Here is a 10,972-nt window from a genome sequence, read left to right on the forward strand (position 1 = left end):
TTTTATAGATTTGAATAAAGTGGTTCAGGTACATTACAAAAAAAATGCCTTCCTAAAAGATGATTACACATTCCACTTAAGGTCCAGAGCATAAGGGTACCTCTTTTAATGGAGTCTAATTACATCAATAAAGAGGATAACTGAGGCTACCTTATTTTGTTGCCAGCTCTCATAGGCTCTACAAGTATAACGATGAGTTTGTGAAAGCGATCAATACCATGCAGAAGTCTTGGACTGCAACCAGATACATGGAATATGAGACACTGACCCTGAGAGACATGATGAGGAGAGGCGGTGGCCGGAGTAGCTGGAGAATGCCCAGGTAATAAAGCATATATCCCTGTATTGCTAATGAAGGTATTTGTGTTGAAGGTCACCCTCCCTTTCATCTTGCTCTCCCTGGTTTGCCCACCATTCTATTGGCCATGGGAGCCTAATCTTTTTTAGGTTATCTTCTCTTTCCCTCTCCTTTCCATAGGTCTTCTGGTGCTCTCCGAGTCCTATTTATGGGTCTTGCTTTCACAACATCTGCCACTTCCATCATTCCCTGGCCATTTTATACATGCTGGTGTAGGGTTTGATCATTTCTCTGCTGCATTATGATCAGCCTCCCACCTCCTGTCTCTCTAGTGCTATCTCTTGGGTCTCTTTCCCTCCCGGGCCCCATTCTCAGCCATTCTCTGAAATGCCAGTTTCATCTTCCTGTATCCAGCTATGGTTGCATCACTACCTGTTATCTCTTAATACATTTACTGGTAACCAAAGCCATCTAAATGTGACTATGCCTATATTTAGTACCATGGCCTGTTTTCAAACAATATGACACAATTACCGAAATCTTTGCTTTCAAGTTACCTCCATTCATGCTGTTCCCTTTGCTTCAAGTATCCCTCACCTAGCCTATAATAACTCAGATTTGTCACCTCTAAAAATCTCAAAACCTCTTTGTTAGAAGGTCCAGCAAAAAAAAATGACTTCTTCTATATCAATTTATCTCTATTAGCTACCCTCAGCCAAAAGTGACACTTCCCATCTGTAGCTTACACACCCCATAGCTTACTTCTTTCTTAAGGAGATTGAGTCAAATATACTTCGAATTTATAGAGTCAGGAATTTGGCAGATTTTTAAAAATTTCCTCCAAACTATATATACTAGGATATATGGTCCCTTAACATGGGTTAAATGACCAAGGATATTCCTGTGATGCCATACTTTGTTCCAGGAAAAGAAATTGGTATAACTGAAGGGCAGAGAACTGGAAACCAATAGGGAGTCAGTGGGACTCAATAAATTATGTAGGTCGGTTATTTTCTCTCTTAGTATGTTGAAACATTCTCCAGACAATTAGTTAATATCTGTTGACTGATCAAATCTTTTGAGCTCTCAGTGTGAAATCACAGAAACTATTGATTTCCTTCCAAAAGTTGTTCATACCCTAATGTTTACTTACAAATCTTGAAGGAAGTATCCAATATTTGTTTCTTGGTTTGATTTTTCCCCTGCCCTATATATACAGTTTTCATGGTGCATAGCTTTTCTAAGTACCTTGGTTATTCCATGGGTACTATCCAAGTTGTATATTTTATGATAATACAACTTCTTTGTATTTGTGATTGTGATTGCTCTGTTTCATGTCTCTTAATGCTGACCTTCATATGGTCAAAGACCATCTCATGTTCATCTCTGTGTCACATACAGCTTCCAGCAGTGTCCCGGCTTAGTTAATATTTTAGTGAAAAGTTGACATTTCTGTATGGAATGTGCTGTCTATTTTTAATAATTCTCAAGGTTATGATGGCTATTAATATGTGATTCTTTTTTCTCTCCCTTTATTTCCTCTCCCTTCCATTGTGTCCTAGCCTTGACTTAACATCCTCTCTAAAAGAAGCATGTGCAGAAGGGAGCTCCTTGGGAGTACTTACAGAGGACACGAAGAAGTCCAGAAATAATCTTTACCAGTGACTAAATTGGAATCTGGTCTAAAGTACAGGATAACCACTGAAACGTTGGAATAGTGCAGTCTGGCAATGCCAAGTTGAATGAGAAATTCAAGTAGTTACAGTATCAGAAAGATACATATTATCAGGGTATAATAGTAGTGTCCTAACTAAAGAGTTGAAAGAGAAGAGCAGTGAGTTTTACTTGGGGTCTGGTGACGAGGGGCTGCTCTGGGAGTAGTCCTTAAATTAGGAATCAGAGAAAAACCCCTAAAGGGATTTCTTCTAAGCAGTGGGCAACAGGCATTTTATTTTATTTTATTTTTTATTTTATTATTTTTTTAAGATTTTATTTATCTATTTGACAGAAAGAGATTACAAGTAGGCAGAGAGGCAGGCAGAGAGAGAGAGGAGGAAGCAGGCTCCCCGCTGAGCAGAGAGCCTGACGTGGGACTCGATCCCAGGGCCCCGAGATCATGACCTGAGCCGAAGGCAGCGGCTTAACCCACTGAGCCACCCAGGCACCCAGCAACAGGCATTTTAGATAAAAGGAGTAGCAGCACAAAGACATGGAACAATGAAGTCATTTAGCAGACTTGGAAAGCTCCCAAGAAATCTAGCATGTCTAGAGCTGGAATGCTCTTTGTCTTAAATTACTAATATGAAGAAGCTTGTAGGACAATTTTCTCATTTCCAGACAATGTGTCTATCTATTGTTCCAGGCAACTCTGCTTTTCGGGTCTTACTTTCCAACTACATTGTATAGGCTACACTTCGATACTGATGAAGCATTTTGGTCTGTTGTTGAAGGAGCTGGTCAGTCTACTTTATCCTGAGACTTCTAATTTCTGCGCCTCCTTTCCCTTCTTTTCCACCTGCCTCACTCCTCTCTTTTCTCTGTATCCTTCAAAGGCCATCTTTAACGTCCCATGTGTCTACTTTCTTGGTCAAAATCTGTTTAAGAAAATGCAGTTATTTAAGCATACTAGCAGTAGCATCTCCGTGATGTATAGAACCAGTGTCATTTCATAGAAGAAAGATAATAGATCCTGAAAAAGACACAGATAATAAAAGCCATTGACACAGCTTAGTGGTGTAATTGATACATTGCATAATGGACATGTGTAATGGAAACTCTGATAGGACATGTGCTCTTTAGGCCAGAATCTAGATTCTAGGCAGCCAGGTAGCTAAAGTCATGGAATGAAAGGTTAGGAAGTTATCCTCAAAAAAGACTCTATATTGAAGTCTGATGTGTATTTCCATCCCAGGCCCAAACCTGCACCACTGACCGCTGACATAAATGAGAAGATGTTACATTTGCCAGCATCATGGGATTGGAGAAATGTTCATGGTATCAATTTTGTTACTCCTGTTCGAAACCAAGGTAAAAAAGCCTGATTTTTCATTTATTCATTTGGAAGTGTTTATTGGACATTTACTATGTGCCAGGCTCTTGGGTAGATTCAGGGCATACAAAGATGCAACAGGCATGATCCACTTTAGTAAAGAAATGGAACGTACGTGGCCAGTGGCCACCTCTTCCTTTTGTATCCATGACAGACCTGGATAATAGATAAGCTCTCCAGCAGAGCCCAGCATTCTTGGACATCCTTCTCAAAATACGTTCTAGCTAGCTAATGAAATTAATCAGTAATAGGTAAGACAAACTCTGCCCTCTCTCGCAGGAGAGACTCATGTAGAAACAAAGGATCGCCTAGAGTTAAAATTGGTCTTCCTCCTACAAGTGGTTTGGTGGAATCCTTCTTTGCTACTTGTCCACCCACTCTCCATCTCTCCCTGCCCCCCCATCATTTAGTTTTAATTACTGTAAGAGCCCAGAAAAATGCATCCTTTCAATTTTTTTTTCTGGTAAAGTAGATTTTTTGAACTGTGTAAGGACATTTTTAATTCACTTTCTGTCAGAACATGACACATGATGGTAAGTATTAACCCCGCTTCCTGAATGGAGGCTTTACACAGCCCAGATTTACCAAAAGTGTCACTGTTGTTGCATTTTACCCATTATTTCTGGAAATTTGATCCAATATGAATAGATTTAATAACTCTTCCTCTAATAGTACTCACTAGCAAATTATCCTGTTATCCTAAATTTTAGCCAACAATCACATGGAGGATCATTTATGCCATACTCAGGTTTATTGCTTCTCAGCTCATTTTGAAGATAATTATAGTATGCATGACTGATTTGTTACTATAAAATAGATGTAGTATTTGTTGTCTAGAAACATTCTGATTAGTGTCTCCTGAGAGGAGTATAAATTAATAGCACCCAAAGATAAATTGTCCTTCCCCTTCCCTAGATACTCAGTGATAATCAGCCCCTCTCACTCCACAGCAGTCACCACAAGCCCTTCAGCTCCATGCTCAGTGAGTTCTTGCCAAGTGTTCTGAGTGGGCGGAGCTTCAAGCAGGTCTTAGAGCCCAGCCAGTCACGTTCCTGTCCTACAGAGGACATCAGACTCTACTCTTTGCTTTTGCTTCTACACATTCTTCTGGGACTCTTCCACTCGAGAGAATATGTGGATCCTGAAAATTCTTCCCTACCTTTCCTTTCCCGGGGAGGGCTTTTTTGGAAAGGGGGGTTAGGAAATGAGAGAACTTTGAAGGTAAATTGAGGAATGAATGGAAAGTGAAATTAAAGGGATATTAAGAGAGGATTAAAATTTACTGTCATCAAGCATTCCCTATACCTCTCTGACAGGATTAAGTATATAATGTATGTCAAGTGTTGATTGTTGAAGACCTGATGCATGGTTGCTTTTGCTGTAGTATAGAGTATTTATAGAGCATCTAACATCTGTTAAGATTTTTTTTTTAATGGCTAGGGATATAAAGAGTACTGTGGCATGGCTCTTGGCCTAGGGACTTGCCATTTCGCAAGATCTGCAAGCAAAGTACTAAAATAACCAAAGGGTAACTACTTCACAGAGAGTTTTTAAAATCCATCGGGGGCATGGGAGATGGCCAAAAGAGAAGTTTAGTTCCACTTACTTCCTAAAAGATACAGCTGACTGGTGACAAGACAATAATCTGGGGGTGGGGGGGGTGTTTTGCAAGGGGGCAGAAATTAGACTCTTTAAAGCCAAATTCTTTGACACTGCTTTTCTTGTAGTTTGGCAAAAGCTATTATCTCTGATATCCCATATTGTTTGAGTGCTGTAAATATGGTTTGTGCAGACATGGGCAATTTTTAAGGTTCCCCTTTTGACTTCCTTTTGGTTTTCTTTACTTAAGGTTGGGGAAAATATTAGTTATTTTCTCTTCTTAAAAACAGGGCTACTTGGAAATTTCCACTGACTTCAGGAACACCAGCATTCTAGAACACTCAGAATTCAGAATTACCCAAGTTAAGGGAATTCACAACTTTTCTGTATTCAGAGAGTAGATCAAGATTAATGAAAAGAAGAAATATTGGCAAAACAAATGAGGTCTTACCTTTACACTTGAAAGCAGCTTTAAGCACCAGCCATGTAGCTGGATTTCTTCCAAGTTTGAGAGGGAGGAGAAGCTAGGAAATTGGAAGGCTTGGACTTTCTGGGTTCTTCTCTACACTATGCTGTCTTTATTTACTATTGTATCTTCAAGAGAGAGGGGGGAATGTCTCTCAGGTCATATTAGTTAGGAAGTGTAGTGTTTTCCTACTGTCTAAACTCTAGTTCATTTAAGCCTTGTTCTAAATACCACCTGTACCATGAGTACTGGAATGCAGAGACCTTAACCCTGTCTATTCCATGCTGTTCATTTTATACACAAGATAAAAAGAAATGCCAGGAAGGTCCAGTGACTTACCCAGGGCCACACGGCTGAGTGACAGGCTGAGGATGGAGAAAACTCCTGACTCCTTCTTCTTAGCTCAGTGTGTTCTCTGTTGTGGGAAGCTATAGCTGAAAACACTTAAACCGAGTAAAAATAACATTACCTGTTTGAGGTGGTGGAAATAAATGTATTCACCACAGACCTCTGAATGAGTCAGATCCCCTTACTCTTTTGTTTTCTTTTTCAGATTTTATTTATTTTTACAGACAGAGATCACAAGTAAGCAGAGAGGCAAGGCAGAGAGAGAGAAAGAGGAGGAATCCCCACGGAGCAGAGAGCCCAATGTGGAGCTTGATCCCAGGACTCTGGGATCATGACCTGAGCAGAAGGCAGAGGCTTTAACCCACTGAGCCACTCAGGCACCCCAGATCCCCCTTATTCTTTTTTAAGCTGTAGTATTCTTAAGGGATAATAGACCTTTTAAAATCTGTATTCCAGCCTTAACTGAAGAGAGGCATTAATTTTCTTGGCAACTGACACATTCTTCTGGGAACGTCACTGGCTTGAGGAAGGTCATCTCCTTACCTCATTCCCATGGTGTCTCTGTTAACAGCATATTGAGTTCTTGGATGGACACATGGCCTAGCCCTCTCACAGTGCTGGATGGTCTGATGAGAAGAGTTCTGTGTTTAGTAGCAAGAGTGATTATTTCTGTGGCCGCTGTGGCCCAGGAATGCCGGATAATCAAAATGGGACCATTTCCAGATTCCTGGGATGTTATTTATTAGAAGACTCATGAAAGGAACACTGGCTTTGTCAGTTTACTCTCACTGATCTAGTTCTTTGACACTCTGTCATTTGAAAGCGGGGTCCCAAGGATAGTGTTACTTGGATGGTTCTAAAAACAAAATGTGCCAGTTAACTTTGGCCTATTTAGTGACAAGATGATGGGGAAGAAAATGTAAAGATTGTTTAAAGTAGATGCAGACCTATAAACTGAAAAGAACACAGTCTGCATTAGAAGATTGTATTGTATCTAAAAAGGCATCACTAGGGGCACCTGGGTGGCTCATTGATTAAGTGTCTGCCTTTGGCTCAGGCTATGATCCCAGGCTCCTAGGATCGAGCCCTACGTCGGGCTCTGTGCTCAGCAGAGAGTCTGCTTCTCCCTCCACCTCTGGCCCTCTCTGCCCTGTGTGCGTGCTCGTCATGCTCTCTCTCAAATAAATAAATAAATCTTTAAAAAAGAAAAAGAAAATGCTGCTCTTGAGATACTGGAAAGCTCAGCTCACGTATATCCCTCCAAAGGGTTCTCTCAATTGAGAGGCTCCATGTGCTATAGACCTATATAATTTCATTGTCAAGAATACTGTCAAATGCTTTGCAGAGACTAGGGGAGTGTTTTGGATTTCATTTTGTTTTGTTTTGCCTCCTAAATAGTCTCAAGGAAAGCCCCATGTCATAACATTTGCCTTTCGGTGAAAAGGCTGAGATCTTTATGTTTTGCTATGAGGTTAATATTATTTATCGATTGAATCGTCTGTATTGGACTGATCCTTATGAACAACAGCAGCAGCACTCAGCATAAATATATTAACTGCATCTCTCCCCTCGGATTTCTAGATGTGTCCATGTTTCTTTGTAAGTGCTTCAAAGTTCCCTTAGGTTACATGTATTTGCTTTTGATCACCAGCATCGTGTGGAAGCTGCTACGCATTTGCTTCAATGGGAATGCTGGAAGCGCGAATCCGTATACTAACCAACAACACGCAGACCCCGATCTTGAGCCCTCAGGAGGTGGTCTCTTGCAGCCAGTATGCTCAAGGTGAGTGTCGTATTTCAGGCGCTATTTACCTGGGTGTATCTGGCCATGGTCGACAAAGGTAAAAGGATGGTGTGGCACAGAGCACAGTGTCTATAGTCAGAGCTCCTGGGTGCAAGTTCTGGAGTTCAAGCCTTCTCACTTACTAACAAGTGCTTCTCATGGAATTCACTGCACCATTCAGCAAAATGTCCGTAGTTACTCTGTACTGAGTGAGCACCAGCTCTTCGGGGCCGTTTATGTACGTTATCCAACAAGGCTCAAAACCCTGAGAAGTAGACAGTCCTATTTATAGCCCTATTTACAGAGCCAGGACAGATGTGAAGTTGTTCTATAACATTTTGAAGGCCACATAGATTCTAAATATTAGAGTTTCAGTTCCAACTAAACTTTCACTCCGAATCCGAATTCATACTACAGCCACGCTAACACTGGTTTCTCTCTAGGGGAGAGTGACAGATGTGTACTTGGCTTCCAGAACAGGCCTCTGGTGACGATGTAGAAAGCCCAGCTGCCATTGATTTAGAGCAAAACATCCTCATAAAGTTTTCTGCTGTCATCCCCAGATTTGGCTATTATGAAGTGAAACTGCTTAGGAATGATTCTTTGTCATTGGACCTTTTAGTCTTTCTGAAATATTTACAAAACTACCACCAAGGTGACTTCTAGGCCCTGGGGACTGAGTATCAAAGACAGTCCTTACCCTCATGACGCTTAGACTGAAGTGAGGAAAGTAGAAATTAAATAATCAAAGAAACGTTGAAGAAAAAATCCAGGCTTATGGATGTGCATAATATGGCCAGGACTGGAGGAGGGTGATGGGAACCTGATTTAGAGCTTCTTTGCAGGTGGTGGTCAGAGCCGACTTCCTTCAGGAAGAGCCATGTTGTGGTGTCTGGCTATTTAATCATGACAAGAGTGGCCAACTTTTCGTGGTTTCACATGAAGTAACTAATCTACTCCCACAAGGAAAGTTCTCTTCCTACCTGTATTTGACAAACAAGTCAACAGAGGGACAGAGAAGTGAAATTCTTCCACAGTTTAGGATTTGAGCCTGCATGGTCAGGCTTCAGAGCCTTCCCACCCAAGCACTAGGCTATACTTCCTTCCAGCCCAGGTGCCAGACAACTGTGTGTTCATGCGATGGAGATGAGAGGACAGGTCCGTAGAGGGCTGTGGGCAGTGGACCCAGTAAGCATTTAAGCTAGGAACGGCTCCCGAGTGTAACAGGATCGATGGACTAGAAAAGAAAGGGGAAAAAGAAAAAAGAAAGGGGACCATTTCTTCCGTGCCGCCCTCTCACGGAGGGGTGACCAGTGTGTGTGGTATTCCTCCTCAGGCTGTGAAGGCGGCTTCCCGTACCTCATCGCAGGAAAGTACGCCCAAGACTTCGGGCTGGTGGAAGAGGCCTGCTTCCCCTACAAGGCCGCGGATTCGCCCTGCAAACCCAAGAAGGACTGTCCCCGCTACTACTCCTCCGAGTACCACTACGTGGGCGGTTTCTACGGGGCCTGCAACGAGGCCCTGATGAAGCTCGAGCTGGTCCACCACGGGCCCATGGCCGTCGCTTTTCAAGTCTACGATGACTTCTTCCACTACCGCTCGGGGATCTATTACCACACGGGCCTGCGGGACCCTTTCAACCCTTTCGAGCTGACGAATCACGCCGTTCTGCTGGTGGGCTACGGCACCGACGCGGCCTCTGGCATGGATTACTGGATTGTCAAGAACAGCTGGGGCGCCAGCTGGGGGGAGAACGGGTACTTCCGGATCCGCAGAGGAACCGACGAGTGCGCCATCGAGAGCATCGCCATGGCCGCCACGCCGATTCCGCAGCTGTAGGGGGCGCTCCCGGCCCTCCCCGCTCGCCACGGGCGGTGGGGGGAGGGGTCCGTTCCCAGACGGGAGCCCCTTAGAGCAGCACTTCCAGGTAGATGCCTATCAAGATTGTGGCCTTTAAAATTAAAACTGCCTTTAATTTGAACTGACCTCTGGCCTACTTGACAGCTCTGCAGTAACAAAAGGCAGGATTTTGTCAATCATGTGTAAGTCCAACATGTTACATTTTTCCCAAGCCTTTGTGAGAACACAGACTTACTTTTAAATTGTAAAAATCACAAGAGCCTGGCGCCTGCGTCCCTCGGCTGAGCGTCTGCCTTCGGTTCAGGTCATGATCTCAGGGTCCTGGAATTGAGCCCCAGGTTGGGCTCCACACTCAGGAAGGAGTCTGCTTCCCCTCTGCTTTCCTCCCCAGCCCCCATGACCCACACCCACCCTCCTGTTCAGGAGTACATGCGCGCGCGCTCTCTCTCAAATAAAATCTTTAAAATAAAAATCGCAAGAAAATATGGCAATGATTATTACATTTTTTTAAAAGTTTTTTTCTGTAAGTGTTCAGGTGATACAGATTACAAAATATATATACATGCTTAACAGTTTTCACCACTGACCGTTCAGTTAGATTCATGGTTATTATCTATGTAAGTACTTTAAAAACAAAGAATGTGAGTATATTTCAACTGAAAAAACAACAACAACAACAAAGGGAGGTTGTTCTCTCCAAAGGGAGAAATGAGTTTTGATGAAACTGGGTTGGTTAAACTTTTGGCTTATCTTGCCTCTGGAAGTATTGGTCAGCCTTCCCTGGGTGAGATTTACAGCCTCATTAGTGGGAAATTAACAGTTTAGATTGGGACAGATCTTTGAGATCTCCAAGGGATATTTCACAGTGATATGAAACCTCTTTGCTGAGTTAAACAGATAGCATCTATTAGAAATGATGTGACAATCAGGCAGATTGGGTGGTCAGAGTTCAAAAACATAAGCAAAACCCACAAGCCTCTTGGAACCCGTAGGAGCCATAGAGCTCATGGGATCTGTTCTTCTCTCTGCATGGAAAGAATGCCTAGCTTAGAAAAGGGCAAGTGATTCAGTCAGGTCACCAAATGGTAATGACTGGGTCTGGTTAGAACCAAGATCTAAAGCCAGTTCTCCCTGAGCGCCCTATACTCTGAGTCTCAGCATTTTCGACCAGAAAATCTAAAATGACCAGAGATACTAGGTGTACACTTGGAAATTTCCACTTTGACGGTAAGCGTCAGAGTTTTGTCCGGAACCTCATAGGCTTTTTGTATTGCAATTCACTACAATGACATCTTTTCTCTCCTTGCAAGAGTATGCCCCGTGTGTAAGGTGTGGCTTCTGGGGTGTCCTTGCCCCGGCCCCATACCTTTGACTCTCTCCCTCATGGTGACTCAAAAGCAGACACTCTGAATGCTGTGCAGAGCCAGCACGTTTGTCATGTGGAAGGCCTCCAAGGAGCTATGAATGCTCTCTTAGTCTTGGCTTTATTCCTTGCCTGCCTTGTTGCTATTGTGAAAGTGTAAATTGACTTTGAAACCAAGCATGGATTAATTTTTCACTAGAACTTAT

The 10,972-nt window shown here is 42.7% G+C and overlaps 1 protein-coding gene across 1 annotated transcript in view; it reads left to right on the forward strand.

Moving 5' to 3' along the window:
- The window catches only part of CTSC (cathepsin C), a gene marked incomplete at its 5' end in the record, with an annotated part of 33,835 nt that extends 23,949 nt beyond the window's left edge, over positions 1-9,886 (forward strand). The window contains 4 exons of the mRNA XM_082749019.1: positions 167-322; positions 3,210-3,325; positions 7,412-7,543; positions 8,880-9,886. Coding sequence (XP_082605145.1) covers positions 167-322; positions 3,210-3,325; positions 7,412-7,543; positions 8,880-9,382 — 907 coding nt within the window. The 3' untranslated portion in view covers positions 9,383-9,886. The remainder of the gene's footprint in view (positions 1-166; positions 323-3,209; positions 3,326-7,411; positions 7,544-8,879) is intronic.
- Positions 9,887-10,972: the final 1,086 nt, after the last annotated feature.

This window comes from Mustela nivalis, assembly GCF_964662115.1.
Source record: "Mustela nivalis genome assembly, chromosome: 9".
Classification (NCBI taxonomy): Eukaryota; Metazoa; Chordata; class Mammalia; order Carnivora; family Mustelidae; genus Mustela; species Mustela nivalis.